Here is a 23,528-nt window from a genome sequence, read left to right on the forward strand (position 1 = left end):
GAGCATTTATTTTAAACACAACCCTATAAATCATACCAACGCAGTAAGAAATTCCAGGAAGTAAATAATGTGATCCAGAGTCACCTGTCTGATCTTTGCATTTCAGTTCAGAATGGTTTATGTCTTGGATTATATTCTACGGATTTGTTGATTGTGGGTTCAAACTGATTTGCTAGCTCCTGGTTTTGTCCTCCATTGGTTAAACATGGAGACTACTAGCTTTAGCACGGATAATACAGGTGGCATATGGGCTGGGTTTGAAACGGCAGACAGCAGGGAGTGCAAGATTGGAAATTGTAGCGTTTTTAGGGAAGCATACGTGAGAGACAAATGGCTTGCAGTTTCTCACTTGCAATGAATTTTCAACCCAGTAACAGATGGGACTGTGGAAGCTTCAGCCTTGTAAAGGGACAAAAATGCTGCTGATCATCTGATGGGCAACATCTTGCCTCTTTAAGCAATGGGATTTTCTGGGCCTCACAAAGCTTCCTTGCAACATGCTTCACCTCTGATTTGGGAAGGAAAGATTCTACCTGGTGCATCTTCCTTGAAAGCTAGTCAGTTTTAGGGCGAGACTAAATGCAGTAACCTATTCTCGGTCAAGTGCTTCTCTCAAAGAGAAGGTGTCATTTGCAGAATGCCTTTCATGCAGACTCTTTTCAGTCAAAAGAGTGTGCTCTGGAGGAAAGAATCCCCGAATGCCTCCCCACGTTTTTTAACTTTTAGTATCTGCTTGTTTTAAAGTTGGTTTCAGTACCAAATATGAGAGAATCTGGAGTCTGTGGAATCATAAGCTATTCTTCTGGTGTAAATCCAGACCGCTACCAGATCAAGCAATAGGACTCATTTTCTGATTGCTTCCTGCCGGGTGGTAAGCCAGGTCAGGGGACTGACCCAGCTTGAAACCAATTCAGAAACAAAAAGTGCCAAGTTTTCAGCCAGAACAGTTTCCAGGTGACTGTAATGATGCATCAGGTACACATATAACTTTATATGTCACCTTCGACTGTGAACTACCAGGATGTGAAGTGTTTGTTTATAATTATGCAGTTTGATCAGTGTGTGTACCTATTGTTCAGCCAATCCACAAATCTGCTCCTCCAGAATAAGAAATTATTAACCGAAGCTTTATTGAAAGAGCTTTGAGCACGAGGTCCAGAACAGCCTGCGTGTAGGTGAAGATGGTGGCTGGCACCTGGGTGCATGGTATGAACATCTCTTAAAGTGTAAATTTACCCATGTTTTTGGGGTAGCGGCTGTTTCCTAGAGCTTGTGTGGTAGAACTGGGGAAGGGCCAGGCAGGTTGTCGTGGCCGATCCTCTGCAGTTGCTGGCTGTAATGGACGATTCACCCCACAAACCACAAAATGCTTCAAGCCAGCAACAAACTTGGAGCTTGCAGCGCAACACCCAAAGCCACAAATCGCGATGTTCTGCTTAGAAGGAGCAAGTGAAAGCTTAAGCAATATTTGTCGCCTGTGATCTTTCCAAATTGTTAAATGTATAACTTAAAATATTATTATGAGCCCACAAAAACTGCACTGGTCAGTGAGGTATATTAATGCGCTGTTTGTATTTTAGTAATCTTTATAGGCTCTGAGTAAAACCAGAGCCATGTTCTGTTCAAAAGTGTCTTAAAATGTGGGTTGAAGGGAAGCTAATTAAACACAGCGGTTCAGTCACTCTGTGGAAAGTGTTTTGATCCTGGTGCATTTTTAAAAGCAGGGAGCTGGGAGGGGAAGGCTGAGAAACTTCTGGGTAGCTTTAATTCCCGAGCTTTCCCTGCCTCCTCACATCCCATTCCAGGGATTCCCATGTTGCTCTTCAAGTGTGTGGATACATGGGTGGCTGTTTGAAAGGGAACGGCTTGATGCGATTTGGTTCCAAAAGCAGCGTGGCCACTTGCTATGGCTAAAATACCTTAGCCATAGTACCAAAAGGAACCGTTTGTTACCGCGGTAAAATGCAACCTTTGAGTTTCAACCTATCATCTTTTATTTTGTTGAGTTTTTTCCTTTTTGAATAAATTTTTTTTTTGTAAACTGACAGTTCATTACCCCTAATAGTTATTGGCAGCCTTTTAAACCCATTCCATTTTTCCCTGCTTGAGGGACCGGAGCATAGGACTATTCTTGTCGCCAAGAAGTATTTACTTTGTGAAAATACCATGTGGTGGTTGTTACAATCAGCTGCGTCATGTCTTAGGAATGGCAGTAATTTTTCAAATGTAAACCAGTGCCTGCCAGCGACGTTTGTGATTTATGGGAGCAGAAATGCAGAGGATCAGAGAGGAAGAGAGAGTGCTGCAGAATAAGATTTTCTTACTAATGGTTTGATTTGTGATAACTTCTGATGTGCTGGGCCATCAGGTCTTGGCTTCATGTTCAGACCTCATACGTCTTCTGCAAAATTGTCTCGAAATACAGTCTGTGATCAAAGGAGTTTCACGGTGCGATAGTAGTACGTCATGTCAAATGAGAGCAAAACTCGTATTTGTTTCAACTTGCTGCTTGCCCTATGCCTGCCATTCCTGCAGAAAGCTTCTAACTTGTAGTCCACCACTATGCAACAGGTTCCTGACAAGGGCTCTAGAAGGATGGAAGAGCCCATTCCTACTGCAGAAGCGGCTGTCTTCCTTTCTATTGATAGAAACACTCTATAACTACCCATTTCTCCTTCCATTTGCTTTATTATGATTTGTGTCTAAACGCTTTCGTGCTGATGGCGATACCAACAAAGCTTTCAACAGCGAAAAGTAAAACCTTGGCATTGCTGACAGAAAAAAATTTTGAATCCTCAGAGTAGTATACAATGCTATTTCTGATTTAGTTCCCCAATCTTTACTGCTGTGTCTACAGCTGATTTGGTGTGAAAGTTGGCTATGCTACTTCTTGCTTCCATGGTCCTTTCAAATTTTTTTATTAATCCATATTAGCCTGAGTCTGTCTTCTCTTACTTTTGGTGATTACTACTCTGCCTCTGAAGTAGTTCCCTGTGAAACTAGTCCTGTGGACTTCAAAGGCATTGCTGACATGAACAAGACTTGCAACAGTTCCTTTTTTTATTCTTACTTTGAAAAGTAATATTTTTCAAAGTGCTTTGTGATTGCTGGGTGCTTCAGCTCTCAGGTATCCACCTTGAAACATCACCAACAGCCCTGATGTTTAGGAACTATCATACAGTTCGTCTTACTAATGATCAGGTCCTGTTACAGAGGCTCTGAAGCTTTTCTTGAGGCCCCCAGAACTGCTGCCTCCTAGAGTTTTGGCTGAGCTGTCTCCTGCTGATTAGATGTGGGCCTAATTGTTCCGAGGTGTCAAGAGGCTGTAAGTACCAGCTAGAGCTGGTGTGTCGACCCAGCTCTGAATTTCATACTAGTCTCTTGCATATTCTTGTGGTGGTTCTTTTGGTGTAGGACTGTATTTGCTTGCACAAACTATGGAAATTAAATGCAAAATAATAAAAGTTCATGAACTGAAAAAACCAATAGTATATTGTTTAAGAAGCAGTAAATGTATAAAATCTTTCCCTATCATTCAGAAGTTGAAAAATGTTCACCTCTTCCACATGCATGCTTGCCAAAGCTCCTTTAATTGAAAGTCAACTTTTTTTTTCCTGTGTAACTTGCACTTGACTGATAGGACATTTCTTTCAATTTGTGCTTTTTTGGAGGGTGAGGGGGGACAAAACCCTATTTAGGGAAGCGCATTGAAAAAATAACCGTAAAAACTATCTTAGTCCAAATTCATAAGCACATTTATCCCCTTGATACCAGAATGAGACTATGTTTTCAGGTCCAATGCATTTAACTTATGATTGAGTGCCTAAAACATGGTAATGAATGTTGGTGCATTTGCCAGGAAATGTGCTAATAAAACTGGAACATAAATATGAATTGCTAAACAGTTTTCTAGGTGGCCGGTTCATGGTTGCCTTCAAAAACTGAAGATGTTATAGAGTGCTAGTTGGGCCAGTTGCTTAAATGATAAAAAATGTCTTTTTGGTACAGTACAGACTGTACCTCCTGGGAAGATCTCCCAGGAATGGGGGGGGGGTGTTGTATAAAGGATGAATCGTTCTGGCAGCCTCTTGAAGCTTTCAGATAGGTGTCTGGCACATTGTCAGAATGTACCTAAAAAAAGTAGTGATTGGTCTGTGGAGATTATTCTTTGGCCACTGCTTATACTCGCGAACTTTTGGAGGTGTTGCTGCAATAGAAGTGGACCTCATTTTGGAAAGTGCTGAATCTGGGCAAAAAGTTCTTTGAGATACGATGGAGATAATAGTTTTCTGCTCTTGGGAGGCTTGGTACTTTGACCCTCCGTAATAATAAAACAGTTCATAACTTCAGCTCTGAAGTTTCATGGGCAAATAGTGGCCAATTAGTTCTGAAATAACTTTTCTTTTTCTTTTTTTTTAATGCAAGAATATCTAGCTAATATTTATTAGAGACCTGATTCTTGCAATACTTCCATTCTCATTACTCTGACAATGTAGTAGGGGCTTCGAGCTGCAGAGAGATGGAGCTTAATGTAAAAGAATAAAGCAGCTCTAGAAGACGAAGGGAAGGCTACAGTGTGTGGTACGTGGTTCCAAATTCTTTATCTTCTTGCATCTTGTGCAGATTAATTAAAACTGATCTGCTTACTGCAACTTTGGGAGTAGCTTGTCCTTCATTCTTCTTGACAACAAAGGGATCAGTATTCTTGTTTGGCTTTTTTCCTTCCAGAGTAAGACCCTCATTCCCAGCCAAGTTCCAACAGTTCCTGTTCCTCGTTTCAACACTGTTCCCCTGTTGGCCATTTGCTTGTTACCTGAGATAGGTGGCGAGATAAAAATGCTTTGGAATTAAAGGTTTCTGGAAGCGTGAAACTGTATATCTCACTGTGCAGTGCCAGTTCTCTGACTGGGGCTTGTGTCATTTTGCAAACATGAATCAAAGAAACCACAGGCATCCATTAAGGGAGAGTAATCTGTTACGAAGCCCGTGTTGCATGAAAAGGACTGAAGGTGCAGAGGCCAACTGAAATCCCTATGGTTATGCGTATTAGAAATTCTACTTGTGCTAGCCCTGCCAGCATGAGCTAGCTCAAGTGCTAGTTTTCATAGAGGTGCTATCCAGTGGAGGGAAGGAGTTTCTTGGCAGCATATCCCAAGTTTCTTAAAATGCAGTGGGCCAATCCACGCTGTGAATTCTTCTCATGCAAATTATGGGAGTGTTTGTGTGTCTCTTTTTGAGGACATGGGTGGAAAGGGGAAGGTGTTGGAGGCCTGAGAACACTCACACAAACATTTACGGCTGTAATTCTGGTGGTTACATTTGCAGCTGATGAAGTGGGATCCCTGAGCTTTATAGTCTCCCTGGGTCTGCCAGCTTGGGTTTAGCGTTGGTATGTGTAGGTGGGATGCTAGCAAGAGGCAATGCTGAAGTTTTAACTCAAGTGAACTTTATGGTGAAGACTAGCCTGTAGGCACAGTTGGACTCCATGCTCAAGTGTTTTACTTGTTAGACCTCCTCTCATCTCTCCACCCTCGCTCCCTCTGGAAGTAATGCATACAGCAGAACTCATTAGATAGTAACACTCACAGTTCTGTACAGTAGCATTTCCAAGTTTTCCTTCTACTTCCTTTGATGTTTTTCCCAGTAAAAACTAGGACGCTAATTTAAAGCCAGTGGCAATTTCACTTAATTCTTTTGAAAGTGCCACACGCTTTCAAGTTGGGAATTAGCTGAGTAGTCCAATTTATCAAGTGATGGTTTTGGTTTTTTGCTTTTACAAATCTGCTTGAAAATTTCATTGCAATAGTTACTCTTGTACTTAACATATGCAAACACAAGTAGCAGGTTTGCAGGCTTGGAGGGGGAAAAAAGGGTGATTACAGGCGGACTTGGTAAAATCATATGGGTGTTGTAAATGAGCATCTGTTTCTTCACAGGCCATAAAAATGGAAACATTCAAAATCAGAGGTTACTTTGTGAGAGCTGGATTTCAAACCTCTGGCAGGTATATGCAGTTGTAAAAACCAGAATGTAAGTCCCGCAATACTCGGAAGACTATAAGGTGTGAACCCCTTCTTTTGTAGAGGGCAGCCCAAAGAGTGGTTATGTGCCCATCTTCTTCCAAGTCTCTTTCTCTGAAATGCACAACACAGAGAAGATGCAGAATATTTTATTGAATTCCTGTAATACCAATAGGCTAACCTGAACACAAACCAGATTCTGATTCAGCTAAAGCCAGTGGCAAAGCTGTTGATTTCTGTGGTCATACGATAGTTGAAACAGTGTTAGGGGGTTAGAACGATTGCTCTAAAGGACAAGGCTATGATTTAGTATATTCTTGGGAGAGTACTAATCATTCAGGCTAGATGCTGCTGCTCAGATTTCAAAGAGGCAGAATGAAGCTGCAGCGTTTGGAAGATATGCACCTTACTGTATCATCAAGCACCCTTTAACCTAATAAGATCTGTGAGCCACCTATCATTATGGTATCTAGTTCTTGTAGCCTCGCCAGTAGACGAAAAGGAGCAGTCTTGTTTTGTATCCTACACGTTGGGAAGGTCACTGTGTCACAGTGAAAGAAGTTGAGTGTATATCTTTGTAAGTGAACGAAGTAATTAAACACACTAGGTAGATGTGTTTTGTGAAATTAGAGCTGGTAAAAGATGCAGCTTTGATAGCACCAGGATCTGAGGTTTCTCTGTAGCGCAGTAGTAACAGCCACATTGGCAGCTGTTGCTGCACCTCTCCTCCCTGAGCCGCTCAGAACCGAGTACCACTAAAACAGGGATGGCAATTCCGTGTCTCTGGCTGCGCTTTTTCTGGGCCGGCTGAAGGAAGGTCGCCTCGATGAAGCTGTAAGAGCTTCCAGCAGCTGCGTTGAGAACCATTAAGTGAAGGACCACCTTCCAGACCCAACGAGCAGTGTGTTGTCATCTCTTTGCACTTGGAAGCTGCGTTTGGCACGTGAGTTCCAAGCTGTGTATTCCTGCATCTGTTCATTCCACTTGAAAGCTGACATGCTATTGCCTGTTGTTTAGTTTGGATCAGCCAGACGTGAAGCAGCCTGTAGCCTTAAAAACTGTTTTACGCTGTGGCTAACACTTCATCATTTTATCTTCCTTTTTTGTTTGAACACTGTTAGGCGAGCGCGATTCTCACTGACTGCAGGAAGTAGATGGAGGCTGGTAATGCAGTGGGAACAAAAGCCGAGGGCATTCCTCTAAACCACAGCCTCGGTAATCTTGCAGAGAGCCTTAAATAGTTGTTGTAGAAAGATGTATCAAGGCAACCTGACAAAAGTTCACAAAAGTGTGAATCTTCAAGAAGAGAAGCTATTCTAGTCTCTTTTTCCATCTGTGTGCGTGCAAAAGGGGACATTCCAGGCTGTTCCAAGGAGACTGGAATTGCAGGTCTAGTTTTTTGGTTTGTGGGGATTTTTGTTTGTTTGGGTTTGGGTTTTTTTGGGTTGGGAGTAGTATATTCAGGAGTGGGTTGCTCCTACACTGCTAGTACTGATTTATTCTTCTGTTGGCTCACAGCACTCCCTCTTACTCCAGACGTAAGCTGAAGCAGCTAATGTAGATTAATTCTTTATCTGAGCGTAACATCCGTAAGGGTCCTTTAGAGTGAAAATAATAAAAGGAAGTAGAGAGCCTAGTGAAGAAAATCGGACAGCTAACGATTTGTGTATGTTACCCATATGTAAAATACAATGCCTACTTACTATTATGCAGTGTGATGCTGCTGTGCGTTATTCTGGTACATGTTTTCAGGAAAATGATTTAGAATATTAGTGCATGTGTAAAACCAGCAGAGCTTTAAACTCCACGTTGAGATGGGCAGAAGGGAAAATGGGGCTTTTGGAGATGGGGGGTATTCGTGTAACTTCTGAGGTCAGAGTGGGTTATCGCAAATCCCAGAAGGTCTGAATTGATTCTTCAGACAGTGGGTGAAGTCAGAGTGGGTTCTACCATAGCAGGATTTTGCCCAGGGTGTCTCTGTGAATGTCTAAGTGTATTTGGAGAGATTTGTTTTCTGGTGGTTTTCCTGCTGTAGGTTTTCTTTGCCATTGGTTTCCATGGCCTAGTTGTGAGGAGGAGGCAGAGGGGCCGAGACTTGGAAGTTCTTCCACCTGGGCAAAATGTGGAGCTACCTTAAAATGTGCACTTAGTGACCGAAAAGGAGATCTCAAGATATTTCCAAGTGTCTATCTGCTCGTATATAGCAAAGGCTGGGTTAGTATGCCGTAATGCTATAACCAATGCACTCTGATAGCCACTGACATAAGAGTGAGTCCAGAAAAGTCACTGGTCATCAAGACGACTTATTCTGGAGTCTCATCAGTATAACAGAGGGTTTCTGTGCAGTTCAGATCACGCTTCTGCCCCAAGCACACTTACAGAGAAACAAAACAGGTTATGCTGTGGTGACATTATTACCAGTATCCAAATTGGTGTATGTTTAGGATGTATATCTCTGTGTGGTGTGGCAGTATAGAACAGTATCTCCTTTATTTTCATACAGCTACTGTGGTATAAACACTTTGCAATAAATATTTGAGGGGAAGATGACTAATGGGAATTCTGCAGACAAGAAAAGATGGAGATTATTTCTTTTTCAGTTATTATCAGTATGCCTCTTGCTTCAGCCGTTCTGTCGTCTCAGTTTGCCTGATCTGAATCTACGAAGAAGCTCTAATTAAAATACATGGGCTAATTTGTCACTGGGTCTGCCACTTGCTCCAGAGCATTGTTGTGGAACTGCCTGTGGTTTTAGTCCGTGTAGAGTCTAAAGCCATAAGAGACCATTAGATCATCTAGTTGGAGCACTTGGGTAGCGCTTGTGAAGCCATCCGTATTCCCAGGGGCTGTGGTGTTGGTTTGGTTTGGTTTTTTTTGACTAAGGCAATCCAGGCTTTAAGAGATTAAACCATTGATCCTAGAATCTGATCCAATCTATGATGGGGAAAGAGAGAGGAACATTGAAAAGTTGATGATGGCATGACTGAAAGAGAAAATCTTCTCCAGTCCCAAATATGGAAATTAGTTTCGTTTAGACTGTGCAGGACAGACTCTGCAAAACCTTAGATTATTTGCCTATCCCGTTTCCAGGGTAATACCCTGTTATTTAGAGGAAATCAGAAAAATCTTAGCAGACTTTTGATGAATGGTGCATCTGGCAGACTCGCTTCCTAGCGCTCGGCAGGTGAGCAGGTAACACCCTTATTTGGGTTTGGTTATTGGAATAGTCTTGGGTTGGAGCTGCAAGGGTTGGAAGCATGTTGAAGACAGTGGACTTTCCTGCTTTTCTCATGGTCCTCAGAAGAAGAGGGTGATTATCAAAACTGACAGTTAATAGAATCCAGATTAGAAAGGCCAGGCCATATCCTCCTGCAAAGGCACACGATGTAATTTCTCAGTTGATTTAATGCCCATTTTTAAGATAACCCTGTCTGAAATTTTAAGGCTAAGTAGAAGTCCTTCCAAGTGTATTCCTGTGTGTGAGGTTGGCCTGAAACAATAAGTACACAAGATGTTAAAGGTCCACCTCTAGGCCATCAGATGTTTGACTCTGAAGTCTAATGATGGCTGTTAATTAAAACATTAATGTAATCCTGTTATTCTGGGTTTTTTGCATTCAAAATGCTGAGCAGTCACTTGGAACTTTGTAGAATTGAGGCTGAATATCAGTATCAACCAATTTGGGAGTTGCAGTTTTTTCATAACGATCAGTTAATGTGCATGCTTCACAGTACTGAACCATGACTTACTCTTTTTTTTTTTTTTTTGAAGTAGTCTGACATATAAATCTTAATTATGCTGTTCTCAATTTTTCAGACACAAATTCCTGGGAAGTTACAAGAACGTTTTTGCTCAAACATCAAAAAGCCTTTGTTCCTATTAAGAATTAATTCCTTGGGCAGTTCCTTGTTTTTTAAATAAAGCCACTGTTTTTTTGGTTATATCTTGGCAGCAGATAGCATACCAGGCTTCTCCAAATGGGGCTGTCCGGCATAAATGCCATTTCTTAATACATGGTTGTTGCAGCATAAAAGCACATACTTCTGTTTCCGTACAATAGTTTTTGACTCTTCGGTTGAAACATGTAATGAGATGAAGTCTGGTTATTGCAGCAGCACTGAATGTGTTTCTTTGTTCAGAGGAAGCAAGGCACGGCCCTCTCCTATCAGATAGTGGTGAGGGCAGGCTTCAGAGAAGTGGGACATGGTATTTGGAAGCAGTTATCGTGTCTTTGTAATGGGTGGAGGGGTGGTTATTTTGAGCCAAGTTAAGAGATAACTGATCTTGCAGAGGCTGTGCTTTTCAGGCCAATAATCCACATTTCAAATGCATTAAACATTAAAATGCAGATTCCATTTCATTCTGCTTTGAATTACACACAAAATAGTATGTGACAGTTTCTGCCTCAATCACTTTGGTTTCAGACCTTTTAGCTTTGCTTCGCTTTTAGAACAGTCTTGAGAATGAGTTACAGTCTTGTGGTTAAAATGGGACTAGGAATTACTTGGTTCTCTAGGAATTAATATTTGGTTCATCTTTGATTATGCTGCAGGGGAACAGTATGACATTCAGTTTTTCTGCCCTCAGTTTCTCTGCACGTGAAAGAGAACAGTTGCTACCTTTCTAACATGCGTCGGTGGTACTGTGCGAAAGACACTGCCTTAGTGCAGGAGATCACTCGTCCAGATGTGTACTGGCTCTTTGAAGTGCAGCCAGATGTGTCTGTGGCATTGGAGCTGACTGCACCACCACCTTCCTTCCGAGTGAATGTTGTTGGTAGGCACTGAAGACATAAGCCTGGCACTGCTTTAATGGAAACCTACGCCAAATCTGCCACTGGTTTCACTGAAAGCTGCATCAGGCTCAAGGAGTTGCGGACAGACATGGCACTACGGGGCATGGTTTAGGAGACATGGTGGTGTGACTTGACGACCCTAGACGTCTTTTCCAACCTTAATAACTCTGTGATTCTCCCAGGACTTTTAGACAAAGTGAAGCTCTGTGGTTTTTCAAAGTGGTGGGTTTTTTTTGTTTTGGGTTTTGTTTTTTTTTTATATAATTGTGCTGCTTATTTTCTGCTCCGTGCATGACGTTGAGGCTTCTTCCTGTTTTAAGTGCCACTGTCTGGTGTTTCACAGATCAGGAATGTGTGCTGTGACTCATCTTGCACCTTCATACAGGTGAAGGGAGTGACATAACTAAACCTGCTCTTCCCATCATCATACGGCCGCGTGCCAGCCCACATCAAACTCGGTGCCTATTTAAGAGACTTCCAGCTCACCGTTAGCTATTACTGGGAGCCCTGGCTACCCTGGAAGGCCCAGGCGATCTCCGGTTTCCCTTGCCATTCGTGTAACCCTTGTTTCTGATGGTGATTGTTGCGTGATGCTTCAGGGCAGAACAGTGAATCCTCCGACATCCAGCGTGCACGCCCCGTTGTGCAATGCCTTTAGAGTTCCTTCTTGATCTGTTCTGAGGAATCACCTTCTGCCCCGAAGCATGAAAATTGCTTCTCTTTATCTTCACCTATTACTCTGGCTGCTGTCATCAGTCATGAAGTTGTCTGTTGCCCTTTTCAAACCAGCCCCAATGTTGACCCCTCTGACCATCCCTCCTATGAATTCCATAGGCTGAATGTACTGTTGAGAAGAACATTTCATAAACTTTCCACTAATCAAACTGGGGGACTGTAAATTAAATAATATGATATATTGCCTCTAGTTACGCTCAAAGAATATGATCATTAAAACAAACCCAGTATCTCTTCCTCATGGATCATGTTTTCTACCTCTGCCTGCTTATTTAGATTAAACTTGCTAGACTTCAGTGCTGCTTTTCATTCAGGATGATAAAAGGAAGAGGATCACCATTCTAAAGTGAATTTCAAAGGATGAAATCTCAACGGAAGTTTAACTTGAAGCAGAAAGACTTAACTTGAGATATTCCTGCAAATTTGGGGATGAAAGTCTCTGTATTTTTCTTCCCTTCTTCCTTTCTTGCTCCTCTGTCAGAATTTTATATGAAGGATTTTAGTTTTTTCATGCCATGACCGTGTTTGTTATGTGCAGCTTCCCTTTTCTTTTAAGTCGGAAAGAGGTCAGATTAAATACACACAGTGAAGAAGAGGCTAAGCAGTTCAAATAACTGCAGATGGACTATTTCGGACAGGACTGACTTCAAGCAGCAGGAAGCATCAATTGCAAACAGTAAAGCTCCCAGGGAAAATATGCCAGCAATTTGTCTTTTATAACCTTGTGCATAACCATTGGGGTAGGAGGTTTTATGTACAGTGACCCTCTGTTCTTGCTTAATTCAGTCTAGCAAAGCAAGAGACTACAAATCTTGCCTTTTTTTTTTTTTTGATGTGCAGCGGCAGCAGCACGTTCCTTCAGCTTGTAAATGCTACACGTTGGGATCTGAAACCTTTTTGGTAAAGCAGGGAAAGAGAAGGAAGGGAACTGCACTGTTTAGTTCTCTGTCTTGTGGCTGTTGTGATCTTTGGTGAGGGGAAGGGAATGGCAGTGTTTAGTTCTCCCCCTTCTTGTGGCTGTTGTGCTCTTTGGTTTTGAATTAACTGTCTGTGTTCTCAAAAGAAAGGCTTGTCTGATGCCCACCCACCTTTCTGTTAGACACTTGGTGCTGCTCAGACTGCTTTTGTCTGAAGCTAAAGCAGCATTTTTATAGAAAAATACAGACCGGTATTTATTTAATATCTGTTTGTCCCAAAGAAACCCAAGGCATCTAGAAATCGTATGTAGGAATCCCTATATGTGTAAGCACATGTGCATTTCTAAACAGCAGCCATTTCTCATGGTCGGCACAGCCATGAAACAGGAATCCCAAACTGCATTTCAGGACAAAGTAAGGCCATCCAGCCATAACCACAGGAGGAAGCCTCAGTAGACAGAATGTACTCAGCCAAGTTAGAAGTTGGCTGGGACACCGTGCTTTAAATCTTCTAACTCCTCTGACAGTGCTATAGGATTATTAATGTCCGTAGGCTGCCTGATGCCTGGACTTCACCTGAGGAACAACACCGCCCGTGCAGCGCCGTGTCCCCGTAGCACGTTATGGGCCAACAGCTCAGCGGTGACCCCAGAGGAAGTCTGGATTGTTTTATCCATCCAGGCTGCTTCCTGCCGCACCGCAGGGAGATTTGGAGATGTCCCGTCCAAGTAATGGCTTGCAACATCCCCGCTGAACGCTAGCGACTTGGCAGGTTTAGTGCAACAGAGGGCACGGCCGCAGGGAGTTTGCTTTCCGTTGGGTTGGGCGCTGCACTTTTATGCTGACCTCTGCAAAACCTTGCAGAATTGTTTTCTGTATCTGGCAGAACGGTTTCTTTTCAACTGAATCAAATACAATATTCACCAGTTCTTACGTCAATTTATGATCTCGGCATCTGTCGATACAAGGTAGTTCTTAATGGGTTACTCTGTTCTACTCCTGTGTGTGTTCATGTTTGGCTTTGGCCGTAAACATTATCCAAATTTTTCTGCAAAAATGTTGATGGTTTTTTTTTACTTTTGGGCTGATTCTGGGGCATTTAAGCTGAATATCCAGATCACTAGTCAGTTTTTAATATCTTGGCTTACGACACCATTGCAGGGAGGGAGAGGAATCTGGATGTCGAAGCAGCTAGTGCCTTAAGAGCAAAAGTCCAGTAACATTCCTGTACCCCTCTGGAAAACAATGCAGTAGGTTCTGCGCGTGCTCCGTGTGTATCTCTGCAGGCACTGAAGTTACGGTAGGCATGAGTTAGGGCCACCTTGAACAAACACTGCCTCTGCAGCATAAGAAAATAAGTATCTCTTTGTGATCAGCATCTATTTCAGATACTGCAGGGAATTCACATCACCTGCCTACTTCTGTTGGGTTATTTATAGTTACAATATTTTAAAGGAAGCTACTATATGTGAGATGATTTCCAGTGTGGTAAGCCACAGTCGTTTGTTTATGCTGGATCCTTGCCAGGAGGCAATATACCTTGTCTTGATGGAAATGATAGGCATTTGATGTGAATTTCCGGACATACGAGCTCAAGTTTTTATTTATTTAATTAATTTTCAGAGGGGGTTCTTCAAGTACAAGCCCTCTGAAGTCTGAGGAATTTTCCCAAAGCCCCTTGAAAATGTTTGCGTGATTTATTTGCCTTCTTAAAAATAAACATTGTGCTTGCTTCGCTAATACATTTCCCTGGGGAATAGATTTGGGTACGTAAATATGACACATGTGTATGAGAGGATTGCATTGCTGCATTTAAGATGTGATCTGTACTTAAACCAGCATTTTAAATAAATAACTAAGATAATCTCCTTTTGGTAGAGGAATGGTCTGTTCTGACTCATCAGTAGATGATGAATTCATTGAACCATGGCAAAGCATTTTCCTGACTGTTTTTTGTCTTTTTACTTGCATTGGTTTGAAAGCAAATTTATATTAAACTTTCTCATCCTGCAAGCCTCCAGCAGCTCTAATGAGGGCCCTTCTGCCTTGCCCACTGAAACTGGGCACCTCAGGAAAGTTCCAGAGAAAAGGCAATGTAGAAGCGTGGGCTTCTGGACTTAATCCTATTCCCAGTGGAAATCCAATAAGCATTCAGATTAGCTTTGTCTTCGGTAGGGATTAAATCTGCAGAGAATCTCAAGTTTTTGTGCTAAGATTGGTTCATGTCCAGAAAGAGCCTTTAGTAGCAAATAGTCTGAGGCATTTAATATAGAATAGTGGCTTTTTTTCCTTATGACATCCAGTTTATGTTGGTTTATCAATGTTTGTGAGTGCTACATTGCAGTGAGTCCTGTGAAACACTAATAAAAAATGACAATTGCCTAATTGATCCATAACCCCCACCTGGGCTAATAGTGACCTTTGCTGGGTAGGTTCGGTAGAGTGGGAAGATGCAGCTTCTTAATATAGTGCCACAGATCTGTATTCTTAAAGGTAAAAGACAAACGTTGTTTGCTGTTAAGAATAATGTTTCTTATCTTTGCAGGAACTGATGATAGAATCTGGAAGTAGATATGCTACATGCTATTCCGGTGTATTATATACACCGGATAGCTTAGTAACTTCTTAGTGCTTTTTCAAAATCATATTCTGCCTTTGACAGGTGCCATGATACCAGATTTCAAGATCTGGTCACCTCAGAGCTTTCATCAGTGTTTTTCATCTCTTTCTCCCCTCTCTTCCTCTTTTTAGCAATATACAATTATGATGCTGTCCAAGATGTGGAGCTCTCCTTGCAAGTTGGCGACACTGTTCACATTTTGGAGATGTACGAAGGTAGGTGGCAGATCACTTCCGAGTACTTTACAATTGTTTTTGAAAGTAAATGTTAAAAAATCAAGATTTTTTTTTTTTAAATAATACAAATTTCAGATCTAGATTTTCAACGTCTGATACTCCCAAAAGCATGAAGTTTGCTCTGTGGTGTTTGCTTTGTGCACTTGACTTTCAAAATGGTACTAAAAATACATAAAATACAGAAGTGGCAATCGTGCCGACGCTGTTCCTGGCAGAGGTTTGTCAAGGTAAGATTTCACAAGTGTCTCAAGGCAGCTCTGCAAGAGAAAGAAGTACTTGTGGCTGTTCATTCCTGTCTCCACACCACACCTGTTTACCTTGGCTCCTCGTGCCAGGCCAAGTGCTTGTGTAGTCATGTGATGAACTGATCCAGCTGGAAAATAATAATAATTAAACAACCAAAAAAAGTAGCTTTTCACCTGAATTAGTTCTTTGATCCGAGGCAACGGGGGCAATGAATGGAAGAAAAGGAGAGGGCAGGTCTGATTGTTTCAAGAGTAATGTTGGTTTAAGCCATAATACCGTGTGCTGGCATTATACGTTTTAAAAAGCCTGCACTTATGGAGCTTCTATGCACTTCTTAGGCTGTTTCTCCCAATGCTTTACTGGGAAATTTTTCATAATACCTTGAAGTAAAACATGTTGCAGAAAGGAAGACAACATTCCTATTTTAAACAAGATGAAAATTACACTGGTGTGTTTCACATCTCCTTATTAAACTAGACTGTTTAATGAAGATTTCAATATTAGGCATGGAACACAGCCATTTAATTATTTTAACGAAGGTACTAGTCGCTACTCCATTTGGAAGGCTCTCCAAAATTTAAATACTCTTTCCAAAATAAAAATGCAATCATTTTCACAAGCAACATTGGATTGAAGATGACTTACCGTACAAAAACTCTTCTGTATCTCTCTGGGAACGGCAGGCTGCTTGTTGAGCAATTTGTTCTTAGCCAGTTTTAATCTTTCCACTTCTCTTTGACCTTGACAGTGGCAACAGCCAGCCAGTTCCTGCAGGTCCAAGCAGATGACGTTGCCTGTGTGTGTTGTTACACTGATGCATGTGTGTGTGATAGTGCTGAGTGTGTTTGACAGGGGCAGAGAGAGAAGGAGACGGGGAAAAAATCCATATGTAAGAGTACAAATGTCTGAACTGGTTTAGCAAAAAGACACAAGGTAGAGGGAGTGTCAGGGATGAAAATTGCCCTCGTGAAGAGGTAGCATCATTGTTTAATCCCACTACTTGATCTGTAATCAGCTGTTTAACAGAGAGACAGTCAAGAATAGGAAACAAATACCCAAATGGCATCCCTTTTTACCTGAAATGTCCCAGTTTGGGACTTCATTCTAAGAGGATTGTTTTGTAAATTGTTTGGGAAAGTGTTTTGATTGTTTTCATACTCTGAGCCGTGACTGTGGTGTCCTGGTTTGTGACTGAGGCACCCCAGAATTACTGCAGTACAACTAAACACTTTTCCTGGAAAGACCAGCTGAAAATTCAGGCCAGACCCTTGTGAATCTAAAGGAAAAGATGTCGGTTGTCTCTGAGACAGTAACTCTGCTGCAGATCTGGTCTTACTTCCCGTAAATTCATCTCAAAAAACTCCAAATTCTGATATTGTGTCTGCTTGGGAGGAAATTCTCACATCTTATTGTATCTATTTTTCTTTCTTTTGGGGACATCAGCTTTCAGCTTTGTTTCCAGACATCTGTGGGTTGTGTTTTTGAGAATTAGTGTTCTCACAAGAAGCCTTTTTCTGCTTTGTTGTTTTTTTTTCTCATGCTAATGTTGTATACTTACAAATACAACTCCAGTCCGATAAAAGTGGAGTTTTTTGTTCCAGTAATCGCTGTTCTTATCTGGATACACAAGTCTCAATTTAGAAAAAGGTTGCATTTAAGCAGGGTGTTGGCTTTGCAAGAAGAAAGGCTCAGAGATGACTTCACTTTTTTTTTTTTAGTTGGTGTGAGTTATCGCTGCAGCTCCTGGCTGGGGCGTTCCTTAGGCTATCGGTAACATTCTTCAGGGAATTCAAGGGGAGTTTTTCAGGATTGTCTGGAGGCTTTTGTCTAATGGTAAATAGCCACTTGGAAAATCTTGCTCCTCGCTATTGTTCCCTACCTCAGGCTGCACAGGAGCATCTTTTGTGCGTTACCAGAAGGTTCTCAGGGCTGGTGCACCGCAGGTCGCGTCCCACTCTGTCAGCCATCTAGAACATGCCTCCTTTTTCCTCCTGGTTGAAGTCAGCAGGCATTCATTCCTCAGCTGTGTTCAGTGAAGGCTCTCTGTGTATCAAGCAGCCTTCACTTGGAAGTTCTTTGTATTCTGCAGCCGGGGTTTTGGCTGGCTCCGCTCTGTCTGTAAGAATTGAAGCGCACAGTTTGTTCCTTGACAGCAAGGCAGCAAGGTTGAAGCTTGCGCTGCGTTTTGGTGTTAACAATAAATGTTATCTGACTCTCAACTGGCTGAATAGCTTTGAGACATAACACTGATACAGCTAAGCCGCTGGGGTAGGTGTGTGAGAAGCAAAGAGCAATAAAGTGAATTAAAGTGCAAGCCAGAAGGTATGGATGCAGTTTGGTGCAGGCCTCTGCGCTACGCAAACTTCTAACGTTACCATTGTGTCTCGCAAGCTCTTAAGGTGGAGTGCCTGCAGTCAGGTCCTGCTGTTGTACTGCTTAATGGCCTCACAGTGAGAGAAAGCACATTTAAATTGCAAAGCCCCTCTCATTTATGCTAGCACATGCTATCAGGAGTTAGAGGCCTGCCGCAAAGGCTGGAAGTCCTCATAAATGGCCAAATTTGCGGTTAGGCTCTGGCATTGCACTTCTGTTAATAAAGCTTTCTTTTCCCACGGTCTGAACAGATCACAGAATCCCAGGTGGGAAGGGACCTCGGAGATCATCTAGTCCAACCTTTCTAGGAAGGGCACAGTCTAGACAAGATGGCCCAGCACCCCGTCCAGACACCTCTTAAAGGTGCCCAACGTGGCCGAGCCAACCCCTTCCCTGGGGAGATTATTCCAGAGGTGACTGTCCTCACTGTGAAAAATGTCCCTCTTGTGTCCAGTCGGAATCTCCCCAAGAGCAACTTGTGTCCATCCCCCTTGTCCTCTCCATGGGAATCCGTGTAAAAAGGGAGTCTCCATCTTCTTTTTAGCTCCCCCTTAGGTACTGATGCTTTGCCTAATACAAGTCCCAGTTACACGGTTAGGCTTGGATTGTGAGTGCACAAAAGAAGATAAGGGAGTGATAACGTGGTAGATTGTCTGTTTGTACTGCTGGACTGCAGCTTGCCTGTGTCAAAGATTTGTCCAAGGGTGATCGGCCCTAAAAATGGTAGCTTCAACTTGGACAAAGTACACGACATTGAAGTGAAGGTCATCAGAGCTGAAACCACAGACTGAGCAGTTTGAACTACAGGTTTCAAATATTTCTAGTACCGGCTCTAAAGTGCTGATGTCCAATGCAGCCCGAATCCGTATAGGGACCCTCTGAGAGCTCTTTGCTATTGAGGTATAGAAATCCACAGTCTAGACTGTGCGGCATTTCCTTCAGTCTAGGAAATGAAGATCGTGGCATACGGCATCTTTGTCAGTCTGCCGTTAGGTGCAGTTGTAAGTGGGGTTTGCGCTGTAGGTAGGGTCTAAAGTTGCATATTCAGTGGTTTACTTTTGAGACTGGTTTTAAATAATTTTTGAAATGTCTTAGCTGGGCTTCAACATGCTTTGGAACACCACGGGGTGTGTATTATACATGAAGATCTGGAGGATTCTGATTTTCCTAGACTTACCTTCCCTTTAAAACAAATACACATATACTGTGTGCAAAGAATGGTTTTGTTAGTTTAGGTGTCTTGGTCGTGATACACTTTTGCAAAGTGCAAAGCAAGGGGGTTTTCCCCCTCCTTTCTCTGGTTGGCTGCCTGGTTGCAGAAGGGCATGAGATCTTTGTACAAAATTACTTTTTCCACCTGATAATAAGCCAAGCAGCGCATACGTATCCTGTTGTTTGCCAAATACTGTCAAGACTGGGCACGTGCTGCAAAACTGAAGAAAAGAAGGAAACTTGTTGCATCCAATACTTTGAAGGCTGCTTAGTGCAGGATTTACTTAGTCTCTGGGAATCTGTCCTTGAGCAGTGAGCTGGGGAGGATACATTTCTGTTTAGGGGAATGTTTTCTAATCTGCAGTATATACTATGATTTCAGGCAAGCTGTGGGAAATAGCCAAATTGTGCATAGAAGGAATGTGTGCCCACATACTGTGATTCCGATCGGTTTCTTCTCCTGATGAAAATAAGTTTGCATTGAATTTGTTCCTAGTTTCAGACTTTTATCTTTCCCCTGACCACTGTCGGTGAATGAAGCAATGCTGGTTTTATTTCAGTGCAGTGCAGTGGTGTGTGCTGTAGTACTGAGAGACGGGACACTACAGTGGAAGGGGAGCGAAGACCTTGTGGTTAAGCACGTGACCTGGGATTGCATCGCTGTGTATAACTTCTCATTGTCTAAACTACTGTAATTTGAATACTTAGATTTTCTGATCTTTTACATACTGTATAAACTCCATTTAATGAAAGGTAAAATGGAGTACGTGTGTTCCATTAAAAAAATAACCCAAATAAAAAATGAACTTTACCTTTCTTTGCAAGACTCGGTCCGCTATCCTTGCGTTCTTAATCAGGCTTCAGTTTGAGAGAGTGTCATAGTAACTGAAATTTGCCATGTCATCTTCAACTGAAATCTCTTTCTCTGTTTAGCACGTCTGCTTGGGGAAAGTACTCGAGAAACACTTAAATAGCCTATCATTCCTCTGAAGCTTTAGGCAGATTTTGGGTTGTTTGGGATTTTTTTAAGAAGAAATCAGTTGATCACTGCCAAAAGCTTTTGTTCCTTTTAAAATTATCAATAAGGTTATTGAAAATTGGAGCAGAATTCTGAAAAAAATTGCATGAGACACTTACTGAAATAGTTTTGCATAATAATATACAACATGCTTTTGTGCAATGATTGCAAAATATTTTAAAGCAATATGGTTAATGCTGAGAGGCCATTTTAAATATGAGGAAGCTGTGGTGCAGAAGGGCTGAGAGACTGTGTCAAATGGAATTGAAATCACTGGGAAAATATTCTTGTTAGATTCCATGAGCTTTGTATAACACCCTAAATAACTTGTACTTGGCCATTCAATTAATCACAACTTAGATAAAAATAGAACCTAAATCTCCTCATCCCTAATCCAGTACCTTATCCATTGGTCCATGATCAATGTATAATCTTACCTTCATCCTGTGGAAGGAATGGAATTTCTTCTTACCTCCTAACTTACTACTGGAATATTGGAGTTTATGTGGTCAAGCTGATTCACCTTCTCATTGCTAGAGAAAGGGGACAACACTGTGCTTAAAAAAAAACCAAACAAACAAACAAAAAAAAAAACCCCAAACCAAACATGACCCCACATACCAAAAAAACCCCAACAAAACAAAAAAAACCCACCCTAAGCTCTTATTTATGGTCAAGGGGTCTCAGACCCCTGGTTACTTATGGAACCTTCTTTGCTAAATATATGAGGGATAAACCAAAACAAAAACCCAAACCAAAGAATTAAAAAAACCCCACCACAAAAGCCAGCCTCCCCTCCCCTCTTCTTTGCCTGATTATTCCTTAAATCCCTTTGCCTTCTTGATGCTGCTCCTTCTGCCAGTCAGCTGAACGTAATCGTCTTGGATCAGTGGTGGTGTCTGTCTTGACAGCTCTGGACATCATTCATGTGTTGCAGACCACAGTCTATACCCTTATCTTTGCTAAGAGGTAGGGTCAGTGTTTTCAGATTCAGTGCAAGTAGAACCTTAGGAGAAGAGTCAAAAAAACAGTGCTCACGGAGCAGGGTTTTGGGGCTGCAGAGTGCCTTGTCACTTGGAATGAGGTTTTTAGTGGCTCAGGGTCAATGCAAAAGTGCAAGTCTGCGTCCTATCCCAGAACAATACGAGGGACATTATGTCTGCTCATCAGCATTTAAACCGGAGCAGATTCTTCTAAAATGCTTCGTTTGTTATTTCCAGTACAGTAACTTCAGGACGACTGGAGGTGATGGAAGGTGTTGTGGCAGGGAACAGGCCCGCAGTGGAAGGAGTGCGCTTGGTCATGCACAGCTCTTGTGTTGGGAGACGGGTGACAAAGGCTGGGGGGGGGAGGGAAAAAACCCCCTTCGTCTCGCAGAGTTTGGAGGTGGTAGAAGAAGAGTGGGAGTGACTTGCCCGCCGCTGTGCTTCTCTCCCCTCTGCTCATTCAGCAAGGCTTGCTCCCCGATGTAAGAAATACAGCGATTTTTTTTCATACACTTGCATTTCAGCGTCACTGAAAGCAAAATACTGGTCAAACCCCGGGTGCTGAAGGGAGAAGAAACATACGTCTGAAAGTGGCATATTCTTCTGAGTCTTGGGGATCAGTTACTTCTTTGTATCTTATACTTTACTAGACCTTGTCAAGACAATATTGAGAAACAATACCTTTACCAGGGCAAGCAGTTTGGGGGATTTTTTTGCCTTATCTCATAAAACATTCAGCCTTCCTTTGAAGGAAGGCTTTAGACTGGGTCACAGAAGAAAATAACGAATCTGCACAATGCTGAGCTCAAGCACAATCTATGTGATGATTTGGATGAAGATGCACTTCAGAGAGAAGAAAATTTTAAAGGGGTGGAGTGGGATTGGACTTGGGACACTTGAATATATTTCTCTTTGCTGGATGTGTGCTCTGTGACCTTGGGCTGGTAGTTCTGCGTGCATGTCTGTGTGTCTCTGCCTCATCTGTCAGGTGATCGTAGCGGTAGGTCTGTGCTGTGGATATAAGTTGGAAGCTTTAGGGAACAAGGATTGCTGCTTTCAAAATATGTGGCATGGAGCAGCCCGCTTTTCCACTGAGCCCTATCGGTACAGCCCCCGTGGGTGTGGAGAGTAGGAGGTGTCGGGGCATGGCAGGAGCAGACACCCTCCTGCCCTACTCTTAGGGACCAAGCCTCCTGGAAACAGAGCAGAGGTGTCTTCACAACAGGAGATCTCAAATGAGCAAGATCAATAGATTTATGTTGTAGAATTGTGGTGAGAATGACAATGTGTATTTAATTGCTGTAGACAGGAAGAAAATGATATTTTTGTTTCCCTTTGGCAGGCTGGTACCGAGGATACACGCTCCGAAATAAATCTAAGAAGGTATGATCTCACTTTTCGTTAACTCTAATTTTTATTTCACACCTTGCCAGACCCCATCCGGTGCTGTAATCTGCTATGCTTCTGCTGTATTTCCTGTCTTAATACTGTGCAGGTCTCCTGATCGCTAGGTCCTTTTCCTTAGTGATAGAAATAAATGCCCTTGAGCTAAATGTTTCAGAGCCCTTAACTGGTTACTGCTCCATTGTAAGCATGCGTAATGTAGTTTGAACCAGCAAAATTAACTGTTGCATATCTGCATACACGAGCTTATTGCTTTATTAATATGGTCTTGGACCCGTACACATCCAGCATTGGTTATAGGTACTGGTAAGATTAGAGTTTCGATTTGACTTGGAAAATATTCCGAAAATTATGCATGCGTGGATCTCAGCCAAGCTTCTTGAGGTTTGGGAAACCAGTCTGAAAACTGCGTGGAAATCTGGTTTCCCGTAGGAATCCTGGCACCTCTGGTGTGGTAACATCCTTCACAGCCTCCATTTTTCAGGTGTAAAGGGGAATGAAAAGAAAATAGAAAAGGACTACAGCACTCCCAGAAGGTTTCTCTTAAATAATGGAAACCTGGGGCTGGTGAATTCCTACATGTGTTGAGCTTTTCTAGAGAGCTGCGGGTCCAGAGCAACCTGACCAATGACTCAGACCATTTTGTAGCAAGGGCAAATGAGTATGACTGGTAGATTGCAAGAGCGTACAATGTTACATACAGGAAGATTAGCGTCATTACAGTGAAACAAGCAATTAATTTCTCTGAGGTGCCAATATCAACTGTAGTGCTCAAGCATACAACCTCATGCTCCTTACTGTGTTTTTCTCCTGTGGTACCTGGACTGGTGCACCCAACACATTTCTGTTACAGGCAAACAGTAACCATCAGTCACAGTTACTGTTCTGCTGGTCAGGCTCTTCCCCTCTTCCCCTGCCTTCTGTTGAATGCATTTTTGTCACGTCATGCCCTATGCTGTGATTTAT

At 42.3% G+C, this 23,528-nt stretch overlaps 1 protein-coding gene across 2 annotated transcripts in view; it reads left to right on the forward strand.

The window, feature by feature from the left end:
• The window catches only part of DOCK5 (dedicator of cytokinesis 5), an 84,441-nt gene that overhangs the window by 2,422 nt on the left and 58,491 nt on the right, over positions 1–23,528 (forward strand). For both annotated transcript variants that reach the window (XM_075117504.1, XM_075117505.1), the window contains exons 2-3: positions 15,219–15,302; positions 22,501–22,541. In XM_075117504.1, the coding sequence (XP_074973605.1) occupies positions 15,219–15,302; positions 22,501–22,541 (125 nt within the window). The remainder of the gene's footprint in view (positions 1–15,218; positions 15,303–22,500; positions 22,542–23,528) is intronic.

This window comes from Phalacrocorax aristotelis, chromosome 24 (assembly GCF_949628215.1).
Source record: "Phalacrocorax aristotelis chromosome 24, bGulAri2.1, whole genome shotgun sequence".
NCBI lineage: Eukaryota > Metazoa > Chordata > Aves > Suliformes > Phalacrocoracidae > Phalacrocorax > Phalacrocorax aristotelis.